Source organism: Mizuhopecten yessoensis, unplaced genomic scaffold (assembly GCF_002113885.1).
Source record: "Mizuhopecten yessoensis strain PY_sf001 unplaced genomic scaffold, ASM211388v2 scaffold921, whole genome shotgun sequence".
NCBI classification, from domain to species: domain Eukaryota; kingdom Metazoa; phylum Mollusca; class Bivalvia; order Pectinida; family Pectinidae; genus Mizuhopecten; species Mizuhopecten yessoensis.
Window position 1 is genome coordinate 160,214 of NW_018403788.1, and position 18,777 is coordinate 178,990.

At 41.6% G+C, this 18,777-nt stretch overlaps 1 protein-coding gene across 3 annotated transcripts in view; it reads right to left on the reverse strand.

The window, feature by feature from the left end:
• LOC110455210 (proto-oncogene tyrosine-protein kinase ROS-like) overlaps window positions 1-18,777 on the reverse strand; it is a 134,706-nt gene that overhangs the window by 59,896 nt on the left and 56,033 nt on the right. For 2 of the 3 annotated variants that reach the window (XM_021505201.1, XM_021505194.1), the window contains exon 5: window positions 429-557. In XM_021505201.1, the coding sequence (XP_021360876.1) occupies window positions 429-557 (129 nt within the window). Of the gene's footprint in view, window positions 1-428; window positions 558-16,996; window positions 17,067-18,777 lie in introns of those variants that run through there. The other variant, XM_021505209.1, reaches the window with a different exon arrangement.

Genomic DNA, 18,777 nt, shown 5'->3' on the forward strand with positions numbered 1-18,777 from the left:
GGTCATTATCCCTAATATATTTGTAGGGGGTGGTCATTATCCCTAATATATTTGTAGGGGGGTGGTCGTTATCCCTAATATATTTGTAGGGGGTGGTCATTATCACTAATATATTTGTAGGGGGTCATTATCCCTAATATATTTGTAGGGGGTGGTCATTATCCCTAATATATTTGTAGGGGGGTGGTCGTTATCCCTAATATATTTGTAGGGGGTGGTCATTATCACTAATATATTTGTAGGGGGTCATTATCCCTAATATATTTGTAGGGGGTGGTCATTATCCCTAATATATTTGTATGGGGTGGTCATTATCCCTAATATATTTGTAGGGGGTGGTCATTATCCCTTATATATATATTTGTAGGGGGTCATTATCCCTAATTTATTTGTAGGGGGTCATTATCCTGGGTTTGTTGGAGACATACCTGAGAGGAACATACTGTCTGACTCGGTATGAAGTTGGTGTGGTTTGGAGTATAGCCACTCCTCCATGTTCTGTTTGAGGACTATATTGTCCTCCCCCAGTATCAGGTAGGGCATTCGATCCTCTGTCACTGTAAACACAAATACAGTATTAAGAAAGAAAAAAAGAATGGTGTCTTTTCAATGATTCTTTTTCATAAGTAAAATCAAAATGTTGTGTTTTTTTTATTGAATTTGATCTAGCCAACTACTTAAAACACATTATGCAAATGAACTTATAATGCAAGGATCCTGACCAATGAAAACGCAGTCAATGACAAGAAACTATGTAGCCTCTGGCTCACAGAAAATGGTCTGGAGGCTAGGCAATTTAGCTTTTAATGTGAGCTGTCTTACCAGACACAATTATGCTAGAATCTGTTTCATGTCTTTCTGTGATAGAGATGTGTTGGTGATTGTAGTGTGAAGGAACTTAGGGAAAGGTTTGTGTGTGACATGTTATAGACCGTAGAATCTGCATATCGTCACTGCTATTGCAGTTCTAACTTACTGTAGCTTATAGAAATTTGTATTAAAAAACAAAAAGTTTTGAATTCAATTAAAACCAGGAAAATGTCTTGTCTGGTATGTTCAAGTATCAAGAGAGATGTTGTTTATTCAACAGTTGTTTCCAAAATAATATATTTGAGATTCATGTGTCAATTTTGATCTTGTCATCCACTTATAACTAATATACAAATGATTTTGAAATGCAGTGATCCTGATTATTGAAAAGGAAGAAAGAAAATAGACCAGAAATTTTCCTCATCTTTATACTGATGTGATATCGATGACGCATATTAATTTCGGTTTGACATAACTCGACCAAAAAACATTTTATACATACTTTATTTTTAAACAACTCATCACAAGAAACACTGAATACATTTTTGTTTTTGAAAAAAACCATCATAAAAACATTGAATACATATTTGATTTTGAAATGACCCATACAAAAAACACTGAATACACTGAATTGATTTTAAAACACATATTTGTTTTTTTGAAACAACCTATCACAAGAAAAATAAAATAATTTTTTTTTTTTGAAATAACCCATCATAATAAACACTGCAGACATATTTGATTTTGAATCAACCAAAGTTATTAAGTTGTTTTTTGACATGATATACCATTAATATACCTCTACTTTATTTACTCTATATAAAAGTAATTGGTTAAATCGAATATATCCCCACTTTTGCCTGACTGTGTTTTAGTCCTGTGTGTTAGTCTGGGAACTAAAACACACCTACAATTGGGTATTTCTGCCAAGCCAATCAGGCGAGAGGTGGGGGGAGCTTGTTACCAAACTCGGAAGTGACGCACGAGGTGGGCGGAGCTTGCTACCGAACTCGGAAGCATAATTTGGCTCCATTGCCATCATAAGGGTAGTTGGGACGTGAAGCTATAAAGTTTATGGTTTACAAATATTTTCTGATTAAAACTATATCTCCAGTGTGTATCGTTATAATAAAACGGTTAAAGTATGGGGTTGAGGGAGCCTCGGGAAATAGGCATGGTCAAGGAACACCAGAAACTTGCTATATCCCTCAACCCATACTTTAACGGTATACTATAAACCCCTTCTCTTAATTCTGTTGTAAATGTTCCTCTTATATTTGGGAATCTTTTCCCTGTGTTTCTCTACCTCTCCTGGCTATTTCCTTCTGTTTCTCTATCTCTCCTGTCTATTTCCCTCTTTTTCTCTATCTCTCCTGTCTATTTCCCTCAGATTCTCTATCTCTCCTGTCTATGTCCCTCAGATTCTCTATCTCTCCTGTCTATTTCCCTCTATTTCTCTATCTCTCCAGTCTATGTCCCTCTGTTTCTCTATCTCTCCTGTCTATATCCCTCTGTTTCTCTATCTCTCCTGTCTATTTCCCTCTATTTCTCTATCGCTCCAGTCTATGTCCCTTTGTTTCTCTATCTCTCCTGTCTATATCCCTCTGTTTCTCTCTCTCTCCGGTCTATTTCCGTCTGTTTCTCTCTCTCTCCTGTCTTTTTCCGTCTGTTTCTCTATCTCTCCTGTCTATATCCCTCTGTTACTCTATCTCTCCTGTCTATTTCCCTCTGTCTCTCTACCTCTCCTGTCTATTTCCCTCTGTTTCTCTATCTGTCCCTCAGATTCTCTATCTCTCCTGTCTATTTCCCCACTTCTCTGATCTATATCCCTCTGTTTCTCTACCTCTCCTGTCTATATCCCTCTGTTTCTCTACCTCTCCTGTCTATTTTCCTCTGTTTCTCTCTCTCTCCTGTCTATTTCCCTCTATTTCTCTATCTCTCCAGTCTATGTCCCTCTGTTTCTCTATCTCTACTGTCTATTTCCCCCTGTTTCTCTATCTCTCCTGTCTATTTCCCTCTGTTTCTCTATCTCTATTGTCTATTTCCCTCTGTTTCTCTATCTCTCCTGTCTATTTCCCTCTGTTTCTCTATCTCTCCTGTCTATTTCCCTCTGTTTCTCTACCTCTCCTGTCTATGTCCCCCTGTTTCTCTACCTCTCCTGTCTATATCCCTCTGTTTCTCTATCTCTCCTGTCTATATCCCTCTGTTTCTCTATATCTCCTGTCTATTTCCCTCTGTCTCTTTACCTCTCCTGTCTATTTCCCTCTGTCTCTTTACCTCTCCTGTCTATTTCCCTCTGCTTCTCTTTCTCTCCTGTCTATTTCCCTCTGATTCTCTATCTCTCCTGTCTATTTCCCTGTGGTTCTCTATCTCTCCTGTCTATTTCCCTCTGTCTCTTTACCTCTCCTGTCTATTTCCCTCTGCTTCTCTTTCTCTCCTGTCTATTTCCCTCTGATTCTCTATCTCTCCTGTCTATTTCCATCTGTTTCTCTATCTCTCCTGTCTAGTTCTCGCTGTCTCTCTACCTCTCCTGTCTATTTCTCTCTGTTTCTCTTCCTCTCCTGTCTATATCCCTCTGTCTCTCTACCTCTCCTGCCTATATCCCTCTGTTTCTCTATCGCTCCTGTCTATATCCCTCTGTTTCTCTACCTCTCCGATCTCTTTCCCTCTGTTTCTCTATCTCTACTGTCTATTTCCCTCTGTTTCTCTATCTCTCCTGTCTATTTCTCTCTGTTTCTCTACCTCTCCTGTCTATTTTCCTCTGTTTCTCTATCTCTCCTGTCTATATCCCTCTGTTTCTCTATCTCTCCTGTCTATTTTCCTCTGTTTCTCTACCTCTCCTGTCTATTTTCCTCTGTTTCTCTCTCTCTCCTGTCTATATCCCTCTGTTTCTCTATCTCTCCTGTCTATTTTTCCTCTGTTTCCCTATCTCTCCTGTCTATATCCCTCTGTTTCTCTACCTCTCCTGTCTATAACCCTCTGTTTCTCTATCTCTCCTGTCTATTTCCATTTGTTTCTATACCTCTCCTGTCTATTTTCCTCTGTTTCTCTCTCTCTCCTGTCTATTTTCCTCTGTTTCTCTCTCTCTCCCGTCTATTTTCCTCTGTTTCTCTCTCTCTCATGTCTATATCCCTCTGTTTCTCTATATCTCCTGTCTATATCCCTCTGTTTCTCTATATCTCCTGTATATATCCCTCTGTTTCTCTATCTCTCCTGTTTATTTTTCCTCTGTTTCCCTATCTCTCCTGTATATATCCCTCTGTTTCTCTATCTCTCCTGTTTATTTTTCCTCTGTTTCCCTATCTCTCCTGTATATATCCCTCTGTTTCTCTACCTCTCCTGCCTATTCCCTGAGTTAACCTGCTCGGTTTTCCCCACCTGTTTCTCTACCTCTCCTGTCTATTTTCCTCTGTTTCTCTATCTCTCCTGTCTATTTCTCTCTGTTTCTCTACCTCTCCTGTCTATTTCCCTCTGTTTCTCTCCCTCTCCTGTCTATAACCCTCTGTTTCTCTATCTCTCCTGTCTATTTTCCTCTGTTTCCCTATCTCTCCTGTCTATATACCTCTGTTTCTCTACCTCTCCTGTCTATAACCCTCTGTTTCTCTATCTCTCCTGTCTATTTTCCTCTGTTTCTCTCTCTCTCATGTCTATATCCCTCTGTTTCTCTATATCTCCTGTCTATATCCCTCTGTTTCTCTACCTCTCATGTCTATATCCCTCTGTTTCTCTATCTCTCCTGTCTATGTCCCTCTGTTTCTCTATCTCTCCTGTCTATGTCCCTCTGTTTCTCTATCTCTCATGTCTATTTCCCTCTGTTTCTCTACCTCTCCTGTCTATAACCCTCTCCTGTCTATTTCCCTCTGTTTCTCTACCTCTCCTGTCTATAACCCTCTCCTGTCTATTTCCCTCTGTTTCTCTTCCTCTCCTGTCTATAACCCTCTGTTTCTCTATCTCTCCTGTCTATGTCCCTCTGTTTCTCTATCTCTCCTGTCTATTCCCTGAGTTAACCTGCTCGGGTTTCCCCACTTCTCTGATCTATATCCCTCTGTTTTTCTACCTCTCCTGTCTATTCCCTGAGTTACCCTGCTCGGTTTTCCCCACTTCTCTGATCTATATCCCTCTGTTTCTCTACCTCTCCTGCCTATTCCCTGAGTTAACCTGCTCGGTTTTCCCCACTTCTCTGATCTATATCCCTCTGTTTCTCTACCTCTCTATTTCCCTCTGTTTCTCTATCTCTCCTGTCTATTTTCCTCTGTTTCCCTATCTCTCCTGTCTATATCCCTCTGTTTCTCTATCTCACCTGTCTATTTTTCCTCTGTTTCCCTATCTCTCCTGTCTATATCCCTCTGTTTCTCTCCCTCTCCTGTCTATAACCCTCTGTTTCTCTATCTCTCCTGTCTATTTCCCTCTGTTTCTCTTCCTCTCCTGTCTATTCCCTGAGTTAACCTGCTTTTCTCTCTGTTTCTCTACCTCTCCTGTCTATTTTCCTCTGTTTCTCTCTCTCTCCTGTCTATTTCCGTCTGTTTCTCTATCTCTCCTGTCTATATCTCTCTGTTTCTCTACCTCTCCTGTCTATTTTCCTCTGTTTCTCTCTCTCTCCTGTCTATTTTCCTCTGTTTCTCTACCTCTCCTGTCTATTCACTGAGTTAACCTGCTCGGTTTTCCCCACTTCTCTGATCTATATCCTACACTCCCATTGCCTATTGGAGTACTAGTTTATGTTCACTAGATTGTTGGTATGTTGTGTGGTTGGAGGGCTCAACATCTGTAGAACCTGTTGCCTTGACAACATTAATTTGATTTTGTGTTTTTGTGTCATGTATCCCTGCCCCTACCCTTGGACTGGGTGTACTGGTATCTTCGCCATGTGGCTGTGTGTGACAGGATTGCTTTAGCTCCCCTACTCCAAGGTTGAAGATGAATGGTTAACTTTCTCCCCCATCTCCCGTTTTAAACTTGTAGGGTTTCTGCTTTGTTAATATCAATGAATGTTAGAGTGTATTTTGACCCAACAGCTTTACTCAGTGCAAGATGACTTTAGTACATTGAAACCCAGTGATAAAATGCTACATCAAGAACTGTTCTTGGCAAGAATGTCTCTTAAAAGCCTACCTAGATAATTATTGATACCGGTTTAATTTTATTTCCATGTCAATACACAAAGTGATCAATAGACACCAATGACAACTGAGTCCTACTACTTTATAACATGGTGGAGACAATAGCTGCCATATGGTATCAGTCTGTGATCTAACTAAGCCAGGCACTACAGCTATACTCCAACAGTGAAGCACACATGTTCTAGCTCATTCTCTTTGACAGTCAAAGTTTGGGTGACAAGGTCCCTGCCAGTGCCCTCTACCACAGCAGCCGAGGGAGCTAGGCCAGCCTCCGTACCAGGCAGCGTGGGAACAGAGTAACCCGAGCACCAGCCCCTCCATACCTCTTCCATACCGCCTAGTGCAACTCACTTTCTTATAAGTTTCACTGCTGGTGGTTAATGCGTTGAGTACCTTAACAGAATATTCTACAGGTCAATACGCTAGCTTGGCACCCCAAGTAAGGCTATACCAAACACACAATTACATTTCCAGTCAAACAAATCTCTAAAACCTCTCAAACCAAAATTTCATCAATTATGTTAACAGGAGAAAAACTCAGGCAGTGTTACAACTTTGATACTGGTGTTTAGAAAACCTATCACCAACTTACATTTAATGAAAGTCCAACAGAGTGCAGGCGTATGTTTATTGCTTATCAAAGTGACCATTGACATCCATTTTAAAAGAGTAGATTAAAAACACCATACCCCCCACCCCATCCATAAATCTGTTTTACAGTTGATGTGATGTCTTATACCAAATTCATTTATGCTACTGCTTAAACTCATCCCATTAAATCCCCTTCTCCATAATATGTGCCAGTTTTTGTCCGTATTTTGGCCTTGTACACTCTCTAAGCCTTACATATGCCTGTATCAACAGCCCCGCTCTGGCCATTGACACCTTCCCTCCTGTTTCTGTAGCATTATAGATAAACCCTTTCTCATTCTGATGATCCCTTATTTTTCTTCTTAAAACCACCAGCCTTGAACAGTTCTTCACTAATGTTCCGCATTGGTCAACAAATTCACCCCATCCCCTCCCAATCCTAACCCTGCCTGAGCTACGACTGACCATAAAGGATACTAACCCTGCCTGAGCTACTACTGACCATAAAGGATACTAATCCTGCCTGAGCTACTACTGACCATAAAGGATACCAACCCTGCCTGAGCTACTACTGACCATAAAAGATACTAACCCTGCCTGAGCTACGACTGACCATAAAGGATACTAACCCTGCCTGAGCTACTACTGACCATAGAGCTTTTTCTACTAATCCTCGTCAGGATGATCCAAACCAAGTTTCACTGATACCCATCTTCAACAGTATTTATTCTCTCTTAAAACTCTGACAAGATTGGTCCTGTGACCTCGGTCACCATGGTGGGAATTCTTACTGTTAGATTTCCCGTTGCCGAATTTATCACTGTCATATTAGACCTGAACTGACAGATGACTTTTCACAATTCAGATCTTATAAGTGACGGAAGTATGGATGGAACTTCTCAACATTGAAATACCCTAACCTATGCAGAAATGGATAACAACAACTTAATCCTTTTCACAATGAAAACAACTCTTTAAAGCTCAGAGTTCACATCACATCCTTTGTAGTTAACATACATAGGTTGCCTCCCTTTCTGCTATAACTTAGCCCTCTGTAGTGTAATATAACAACCCTCTGTAGTGTAATATAAAGGCCCCCTGTAAAAAAATGTAACAGCCCTATGTAGTACAATTAAACAACCCTCTGTAGTGTAATATGTGGACCAATGACAGGTAATGAGGACCAATGTTGGAATGTGGACAAATGTCCAGGTAGTGTGGACCAATGACAGGGAATGTGGACCAATGACAGGGAATGTGGACCAATGACAGGTAATGTGGACCAATGTCCAGGTAGTGTGGACCAATGACAGGGAATGTGGACCAATGACAGATAATGTGGACCAATGACAGTTAATGTGGACCAATGTCCAGGTAATGTGGACCAATGACGGGTAATGTGGACCAATGACAGGTAATGTGGACCAATGACAGGGAATGTGGACCAATGACAGGTAATGGGGACCAATGACAGGGAATGGGGAGCAATGACAGGTAATGTGGACCAATGACAGGTAATGTGGACCAATGACGGGTAATGTGGACCAATGACGGGTAATGTGAACCAATGACAGTTACTGTGAACAATGTCCAGGTAGTGTAGACCAATGACAGGTAATGTGGACCAATGACAGGGAATGTGGACCAATGACAGGTAATGTGAACCAATGACAGTTACTGTGACCAATGTCCAGGTAATGTGGACCAATGACAGGTAATGTGGACCAATGACGGGTAATGTGAACCAATGTCCAGGTAGTGTAGACCAATGACAAGGAATGTGGACCAATGACGGGTAATGTGGACCAATGACGGGTAATGTGGACCAATGACAGTTACTGTGACCAATGTCCAGGTAGTGTAGACCAATGACAGGGAATGTGGACCAATGACAGGTAATGTGGACCAATGACAGGTAGTGTGGACCAACGACAGGTAATGTGGACCCATGTCCAGGTAATGTGGACCAATGTCCAGGTAGTGTGGACCAATGACAGGTAGTGTGGACCAATGACAGGTAATGTGGACCCATGTCCAGGTAATGTGGACTAATGACAGGTAATGTGGACCAATGACAGGTAATGTGGACCAATGACAGGTAGTGTGGACCAACGACAGGGAATGTTGACCAAACCAATGCTGATACAGGTATGGAAAGAGAGCAAGATATTTATAGTAAAACTACAGTACATGTCTATTTAGCCAAAAATTGATGATATCCTCCCACATAGAATGATCTCTCTGTAATTATTTTTCTTACCACCGCTAGAAGGACACCACTTAAAAAGATAATTTGAATTTTACTATATTTGAACCAGTTACAATGACAAGACTTTAGGGGCCAAATATGCCCCCTGACTGTGCCAGTAGTCCACACATGTGCATGGCTGCCTGATAACCCTGCCTCCCCAGATCTTATCAGCCAGACCATCCTTCTTTCAGAAGCCTATCTGGATCAATTTAGCTTTCTTGATAGTGTGTGTAACGTGAAACTTAAGAAAAAAAAAAACCTTCATTTCCTCATTTAAAAAACCCTGTATCACCATTCAGACTACAAGTCAAATAAGAACAAATTAATGTACACATGTATCTTTGAATACATTTTAAAATACTAGAAAGGTAAACATATTCTGTCAAAGAGTCCATACAAAATTTTAAACATGAAGCAAACTTATTTGAACCCTTATTTACACAAAACTCACCAGCTTATTTAAAGCATGCCTTGTGGTAAATGGAATCAACATGAATTTTTGTGTACAAAATATTGAAGCCCAATGATTATCAAGCTCCCAGCTTTCATAACTTAAACTATCAAATTTAAATTTTAAATCCACTCCTTTGTCTTTACTAAGTAATGAGAAGCTTAAATTTTGAGAGGAAAAAGTGGATCACTAGAAATTAAATCATATCAATTTCTGCCAATGACATTTGTAACTGAACAACCTTGATGCAGCTGCCAGAATCTGAGATTACAGTAAAATGTCCAAGTTTTTCCTCGTAAAAAAACTGAGCATCTGGTGAAAAGTTGTGTGATAAGGGTGCTGACAGCTATACATATATGTTTTCTGCCAGGGATCAGGGGTCAAGGGTCAGAGGTAGTCCCCTGTCCCAGCAGCATGGTGGTGAAGACAAATGAATTTCATCTGTACCAATATGTATGTTTGCCTAATACTACCTCACAGACCCGCATGTGTTCCAGCTCACAAATTGGTCCAAGAATTACCTCATCAGCGTTCCGCATCATGATGCAGGCGATTTCTTCACAAATTATACCTCGTGATGAAACCTGCAGCGCAAACCTACTACCCAGGGGTAATAGACGTGGCCAATATTGGGACAGGCACTTTCTCAATACATTATGAACAGTTACAAATAAAGAAATTTTCCGAAGAAAGCTAAAATATTTCAAAAGATCAGGACCTATTTATAATGTGAAAGTGGGTTTTAAATGGTTTTCACATTTAATGATGCAGGTTAAAGCTAGGTCATTTTTGTCACTTTTATGGCCACTATTAACGGCTTCAGGTGCCAATAACATCTACACCATCCCTCAGTGTAAGGACATATATATAGTTGTGCAGGTGCGGAGGACATCTACACCATCCCTCAGTGTATGGACATATATATAGTTGTGCAGATGCTAATAACATCTACACCATCCCCCAGTGTAAGGACATAGATATAGTTGTGCAGGTGCCAATGGCATCTACACCATCCCTCAGTGTATGGAAATATATATCGTTGTGCAGGTGCCAATAACACCTACACCATATCCCTCAGTGTAAGGACATATATATAGTTGTGCAGGTGCCAATAGCATCTACACCATCCCTCAGTGTATGGAAATATATATAGTTGTGCAGGTGCCAATAACATCTACACCATATCCCTCAGTGTAAGGACATATATATAGTTGTGGGATTGCACAATGTTACATGATGTGTGCACAATAAAAATCTTGAAAATCATTGGACGATGGACAAATGTTGTGCAATGACAATCGTGGTTGGTATCAATTGAGAAATGACTTAACAATATTTACTGTTTGTAGGATATAGAAAACGTTTTTATTAACCAGGGTTTTACCATGGTTGCCCTCTGTTTACTTACTGGTGTTTTACCATGGTTAACCTCTGTTTATTTACCAGGGTTTTACCATGGCTAACATCTGTATTTTACCAGGGTTAATTGATTATTCTCCAATCAGCTTACTGTAGTCAAATGGTATGTGATGGCCTTGTTATATTAGTCCACTTTGCCCTCAACATGACAATCTACACCATCCCTCAGTGTAAGGACGTATATATAGTTGTGCAGGTGCCAATGGCATCTACACCATCCCTCAGTGTATGGACATACATTTAGTTGTGCAGGTGCCAATAACATCTATACCATCCCTCAGTGTAAGGACATTTATAGAGTCGGGCAGGTGCCAATAACATCTACACCATACCTAAGTGTAAGGACATATATAGAGTTGTGTAGGTGCCAATAACATCTACACCATCCCTCAGTGTAAGGACATTTATAGAGTTGTGCAGGTGCCAATAACATCTACACCATCCCTAAGTGTAAGGACATATATAGAGTTGTGCAGGTGCTAATAACATCTACATCATCCCTCAGTGTATGGACATATATATAGTTGTGCAGGTGCCAATAACATCTACACCATCCCTCAGTGTAAGGACATATATATAGTTGTGGGATTGCACAATGTTACATGATGTGTGCACAATAAAAATCTTGAAAATCATTGGACGATGGACAAATGTTGTGCAATGACAATCGTGGTTGGTATCAATTGAGAAATGACTTAACAATATTTACTGTTTGTAGGATATAGAAAACGTTTTTATTAACCAGGGTTTTACCATGGTTGACCTCTGTTTACTTACTGGTGTTTTACCATGGTTAACCTCTGTTTACTTACCAGGGTTTTACCAGGGTTGACATCTGTTTACTTACCAGGGTTTTACCATATGGTTAACCTCTGTTTATGTAACAGGGTTTTACCATATGGTTGACCTCTGTTTATTTACCAGGGTTTTACCATATGGTTGACCACTGTTTATTTACCAGGGTTTTAACATATAGTTGACCTCTGTTTATTTACCAGGGTTTTACCATGGTTAACCTCTGTTTACTTACCAGGGTTTTACCATATGGTTAATCTCTGTTTGTTTACCAGGGTTTTACCATGGTTGATCTCTGTTTATTAACCAGGGTTTTACCATGGTTGACCTCTGTTTACTTACTGGGGTTTAACCATGGTTGACCTCTGTTTACTTACTGGGGATTTTACCATGGTTGACCTCTGTTTATTTACCATAGTTTTACCATGGTTAACCTCTGTTTACTTACCAGGGTTTTACCATATGGTTAATCTCTGTTTGTTTACCAGGGTTTTAACATATAGCTGACCTCTGTTTATTTACCACGGTTTTACCATGGTTAACCTCTGTTCACTTACCAGGGTTTTACCATGGTTAACCTGTGTTTATTTGCCAGGGTTTTACCATGGTTAACCTCTGTTTATTTACCAGGGTTTTACCATGGTTAACCTGTGTTTATTTGCCAGGGTTTTACCATTGTTAACCTCTGTTTACTTACCAGGGTTTTACCATGGTTAACCTGTGTTTATTTACCACGGTTTTACCATGGTTAACCTCTGTTTATTTACCAGGGTTTTACCATGGTTAACCTCTGTTTACTTACCAGGGTTTTACCATGGTTAACCTCTGTTTACTTACCAGGGTTTTACCATGGTTAACCTGTGTTTATTTAACAGGGTTTTACCATGGTTAACTTCTGTTTATTTACCAGGGTTTTACCATGGTTAACCTCTGTTTATTTACCAGGGTTTTACCATATGGTTAAGCTCTGTTTATTTACCAGGGGTTTACCATGGTTAACCTCTGTTTACTTACCAGGGTTTTACCATGGTTGACCTCTGTTTACTTACCAGGGTTTTACCATATGGTTAACCTCTGTTTATTTACCAGGGTTTTACCATATGGTTGACATCTGTTTATTTACCAGGGTTTTAACATATAGTTGACCTCTGTTATTTACCAGGGTTTTACCATTGTTAACCTCTGTTTATTTACCAGGGTTTTATCATGTTTAACCTCTGTTTATTTACCAGGGTTTTACCATGGTTAACATCTGTATTTTACCAGGGTTAATTGATTACTCTCCAATCAGCTTACTGTAGTCAAATGGTATGTGATGGCCTTGTTATATTAGTCCACTTTGCCCTCAACATGACAATGAAAATGTTTCCACAGGTTATTGACATTTGATGGAAGTCCTGTTAAACACAACGTTTTAGTTTTACCACAGTTATGCCAGACATTAAGAAGCATATTTGAATAAAGATATTTACTTAAAGAGATCATATTCCTTAATTACTACCAAGTGATTATAGGACACAAATTCTTACCAAGGGATAATATAATTTTGTCAATAATGCATGCATTTCCTAGGACCATAGCCTGTCAAATCTTTAACAGTAATTGCTTGGTGATCAATAGAAGGCCTTGGAGGGACAGGGAACTGTCCAGAACAAACCTGACAGCCATCCTCTTTTCAGATAAATACATACTTGAGCAGATATAAATGTTGTAATAATTTCTAGTGGATGTCCCCAGCCGCCCGAAGTGACATTTAAATGTGACGATTAGCCCAGTTCAGCCTGGAACACCTCTGTAATGTATATTCATATGCAAAGGAAACAGGGAATTAAATGATGAATTCTAGCTCAGATTTTATGAGGTTCAAATTTGATTATGACAGGGGGGCTATGGACAGTGGTGTTTGTGGCTATTACTGCTGTACGATCCTGGGGATCAGCCCTGGGCTGGTCTGTGTACAAACACAGCTTGTTGATGGCAGGAGGATTACAACACAACTTAATATTGGTCTGCAAAATAAAGATATTTATTGCATCATACAAACCATAATGATATCTGATGCTGCACAACACATCATCATGACCTTCGATTCTCTAATCTAATCTCAGAACCGACATGGCCAGACAGGTGACATTATCAGACAGGTGACACAATCAGACAGGTGACAGTGACACAATCAGACAGGTGACATGATCAGACAGGTGACAGTGACACAACCAGACAGGTGACATGATCAGACAGGTGACATGATCAGACAGGTGACATGATTAGACAGGTGACATGATCAGACAGGTGACATGATCAGACAAATGACATGATCAGACAGGTGACAGTAACACACTCAGACAGGTGACATAATCAGACAGGTGACATGATCAGACAGGTGACCTGATCAGACAAATGACATGATCAGACAGGTGACACTAACACACTCAGACAGGTGACAGTAACACAATCAGACAGGTGACAGGGACACAATCAGACAGGTGACATGATCAGACAGGTGACATGATCAGACAGGTGACATGATTAGACAGGTGACATGATCAGACAGGTGACAGTAACACACTCAGACAGGTGACAGTAACACAATCAGACAGGTGACATAATCAGACAGGTGACTTGATTAGACAGGTGACATGATCAGACAGGTGACAGTAACACACTCAGACAGGTGACAGTAACACAATCAGACAGATGACATGATCAGACAGGTGATAGTAACAATCAGGCAGGTGACGTGATCAGACAGGTGACAGTGATACAATCAGACAGGTGACTTGATCAGACAGGTGACAGTGATACAATCAGACAGGTGACTTGATCAGACAGGTGATAGTAACACAATCAGACAGGTGACACAATCAGACAGGTGACATGATCAGACAATGATGACATGTTATGACAAGTACAGACAATGGCAATGGGGTGGGGCTGGGGCTGGAACAATATGATCTCAGAGGAAACACAACATTATGGGGTGTTATGACTTTAGGGGTGTTATGACTTTAGGGGTGTTATGACTTTAGGGGTGTTATGACTTTAGGGGTGATATGACCTTAGGGTGTTATGACTTTGGGGGTGATATGACCTTACAGGTGATATGACCTTAGGGGTATTATGACTGTAGGGGTGGTATGACCTTACATGTGATATGACCTTAGGAGTGATATGACCTTACAGGTGATATGACCTTAGGAGTGATACACTATCCAGAGTGATGTGACATTAGCAGTTATTTGGTTGCCAAGGTAAACTTACACTTAATAATCAAAACCAGCCTATTAGAACATTGATGTTGGTAATTCAGTTTTCAATAGAAGAAAGTAAATGATGTACGTTTACGCTAGCCTTCTTTTATAGAGGTAAAAGCTAGGTTAAATCTCATGCTTACAAAACCTTTTATGTCATACTCTTGGGATTTTTTTCGGTTAAAATATGGGTTTTACATCGAAACAAACCACCATAGAAAATTTTCCACTGGTAAACAGTTGTGCCTAATGCCAGCCATGTTGTTCTCATTAACAGTTAATGTAACTCAGCCTGATGTTATGTGGTTTTGTTTGAAAAATGAAATACAATCACACCAGCCAGGAGTCCAAAACAATTTGTACCTAAAAACATAGATCTCAAGTACTTAATGAAACATTAATTTCATCCTTACACTATAAAAGTTTATAATGTTTCCTATTTAGCACCAGCATTATGTAAGCAGTAGTATTGTTTGCCTTCCTGCATAGGATTAATGGATTCTCCAGCCAATCTTGTCACAGCTAAAGAGGTAAACTGGCCTAGAAACTATACAAATAAGTGTGTAACGGCTGCCATGTGCTCCAGCAGTGTCCTATCTCAGTGCAGCTGATGCTGACACCATCCCAAACTTAGTGACATGTAATAGTACACAAAGTCGCACCATCCCAAACTTAGTGACATGTAATATTACACAAAGTCACACCATCCCAAACTTAGTGACATGTAATATTACACTAAGTCACACCATCTTTTGGTTTAATGCTGCACAAGGGAAGACTGCACAATAGTATTCCTCCCTGCTGGTTGTTATAAGTTCAGGGGTAACATTCCCCTGTTGGTTGTTATAAGTTCAGGGGTAACATTTCCCTTCTGGTTGTTATAAGTTCAGGGGTAACATTCCCCTGCTGGTTGTTATAAGTTCAGGGGTAACATTTCCCTGCTGGGTGTTATAAGTTCAGGGGTAACATTCCCCTGCTTGTTGTTATAAGTTCAGGGGTAACATTTCCCTTCTGGTTGTTATAAGGTCAGGGGTAACATTCCCCTGCTGGTTGTTATAATTTCAGGGGTAACATTCCCCTGCTGGTTGTCATAAGTTCAGGGGTAACATTCCCCTGCTGGCTGTTATAAGTTCAGGGGTAACATTCCCCTGCTGGTTGTCATAAGTTCAGGGGTAACATTCCCCTGCTGGTTGTCATAAGTTCAGGGGTAACATTCCCCTGCTGGTTGTTATAATTTCAGGGGTAACATTCCCCTGCTGGTTGTTATAAGTTAAGGGGGCATATTCCCCTGCTGGTTGTTATAAGTTCAGGGGTAACATTCCCCTGCTGGTTGTTATAAGTTCAGGGGTAACATTCCCCTGCTGGTTGAAATAAGTTCAGGGGTAACATTCCCCTGCTGGTTGTTATAAGTTCAGGGGTAACATTCCTCAGAGTCGCAGACACTGTTACAGACTTTCTACTTAATGTCAAAGGTGATGACCTTCTATGAACCTGAAAAATGATCCCCAGTAACCAGTTGCGGACAAAGAAGTCCTAAGGAAGTTTTCAGTTAAATTGTAAGGTAACAAAGGTACTCCCTGGAAACAGGTCTGCTATTTATAGTAACAATGAAGTCAACATTTACCATTTTGACATGTAAACAAATCCAAAGCAATTATTTTGGCAATTAAACCCATTATAGGTTTTTTATTAACCTAAGGGAACTCTGTTTTAAGTAAATGTGGCCTTGACTTCATTCACCCTTTAAACTAAAAATCCATTCAAACCAGGTGTCTCCATCATAAAAGCTATCAATGACATACAACATTGATTAACCCAAGGGGTCTCAAGTACATGTGCAGATACTCATTTTTTCTATATATAGTAACAGTGACTTCAACCACTGTGCAAATTTTTAAAGTTAACTGATCACTGACATGACATGCCATTTTCTGTCAAACTTATGACGGAGGGCAGCAACCTTGTTATTTTCTGACCTCTCTCTCTGTCACTCTTCAATCAGTTCAGCAATCTATTGTATGATATTTTCTAATAAATCAGAGCAAAGCCATAGAAAGGATTACACAATAAAAAGCTTGTTTTTGGTATCTATAATCTCTATAAATAAGACATTATTTGAGACTTTAAACCAGCTTTGAGAGTATTAGCTGTTGCAATGATCTAAGCATTACCTTACAGTGTGCACTTAAATGTACCAGGACAGACTGGGGCTTTACCATACATAATTGCCTCTGAATGTCCTTAAAAGGTGATCACACATGGTGTGTTACATAGGAAATATGCGACTCCTTAATGTGAATAGTCGCACCAATGTAGCTGCTTGATCCTACAAAAGCCATCTTCTACTACATCAACTAGACAGTACGCATCCCACACATAAATGGCTGCCATCTTGTTTCACTTTTCCTCCACATTGATTGGTTTGAAGGAGAAAATGTGATAACAACCCTGTACAGAGGGGGGGCTCAGGGGGGGGACTCGTTAATAGGTACCCCCTACTGGGGGCTCAGGGGGGGGAATCGTTAATAGGTATCCACCTACTGCTGGGGGTTCAGGGGGGAGAAATCGTTAATAGGTACCCCCTACTGGGGGCTCAGGGGGGGGAACTCGTTAATAGGTCCCCACCTACTGCTGGGGATTCAGGGGGTAGAAATCGTTAATAGGTACCCCCTACTGCTGGGGGTTCAGGGGGGGGAACTCGTTAATAGGTACCCACCTACTGGGGGCTCAGGGGGGGGGGACTCGTTAATAGGTACCCCCTACTGGGGGCTCAGGGGGGGGGACTCGTTAATAGGTACCCCCTACTGGGGGCTCAGGGGGGGGAACTCGTTAATAGGTACCCACCTACTGCTGGGGATTCAGGGGGGAGAAATCGTTAATAGGTACCCCCTACTGCTGGGGGTTCAGGGGGGAGAAATCGTTAATAGGTCCCCCCTACTGGGGGCTCAGGGGGGGGGGCCTCGTTAATAGGGACCCCCTACTGGGGGCTCGGGGGGGGGAACTCGTTAATAGGTCCCCACCTCCTGCTGGGGATTCAGGGGGGAGAAAGCGTTAATAGGTACCCCCTACTGGGGGCTCAGGGGGGGGGGCCTCGTTAATAGGGACCCCCTACTGGGGGCTCGGGGGGGGGAACTCGTTAATAGGTCCCCACCTCCTGCTGGGGATTCAGGGGGGAGAAAGCGTTAATAGGTACCCCCTACTGGGGGTTCCGGGGGGGGAACTCGTTAATAGGTATCCCCCTCCTGCTGGGGGTTCAGGGGGGAGAAATCGTTAATAGGTGCCCCCTCCTGCTGGGGGTTCAGGGGGGGGACTCGTTAATAGGTCCCCCCTACTGGGGGCTCAGGGGGGGGGGCCTCGTTAATAGGGACCCCCTACTGGGGGCTCGGGGGGGGGAACTCGTTAATAGGTCCCCACCTCCTGCTGGGGATTCAGGGGGGAGAAACCGTTAATAGGTAACACCTACTGCTGGGGGTTCAGGGGGGAGAAATCATTAATAGGTACCCACCTACTGCTGGGGGTTCAGGGGGGGGGGAATTTGTTAATAGGTATCCACCTACTGCTGGGGGTTCAGGGGGCAGAAATCGTTAATAGGTATCCACCTACTGCTGGGAGTTCAGGGTGGAGAAATCATTAATAGGTACCCACCTACTGCTGGGGGTTCAGGGGGGAGAAATCATTAATAGGTACCCACCTACTGCTGGGGGTTCAGGGGGGAGAAATCATTAATAGGTACCCACCTACTGCTGGGGGTTCAGGGGGGAGAAATCATTAATAGGTACCCACCTACTGCTGGGGGTTCAGGGGGGAGAAATCATTAATAGGTACCCACCTACTGCTGGGGGTTCAGGGGGGAGAAATCATTAATAGGTACCCACCTACTGCTGGGGGTTCAGGGGGGAGAAATCATTAATAGGTACCCACCTACTGCTGGGGGTTCAGGGGGGAGAAATCATTAATAGGTACCCACCTACTGCTGGGGGTTCAGGGGGGAGAAATCATTAATAGGTACCCACCTACTGCTGGGGGTTCAGGGGGGAGAAATCATTAATAGGTACCCACCTACTGCTGGGGGTTCAGGGGGGAGAAATC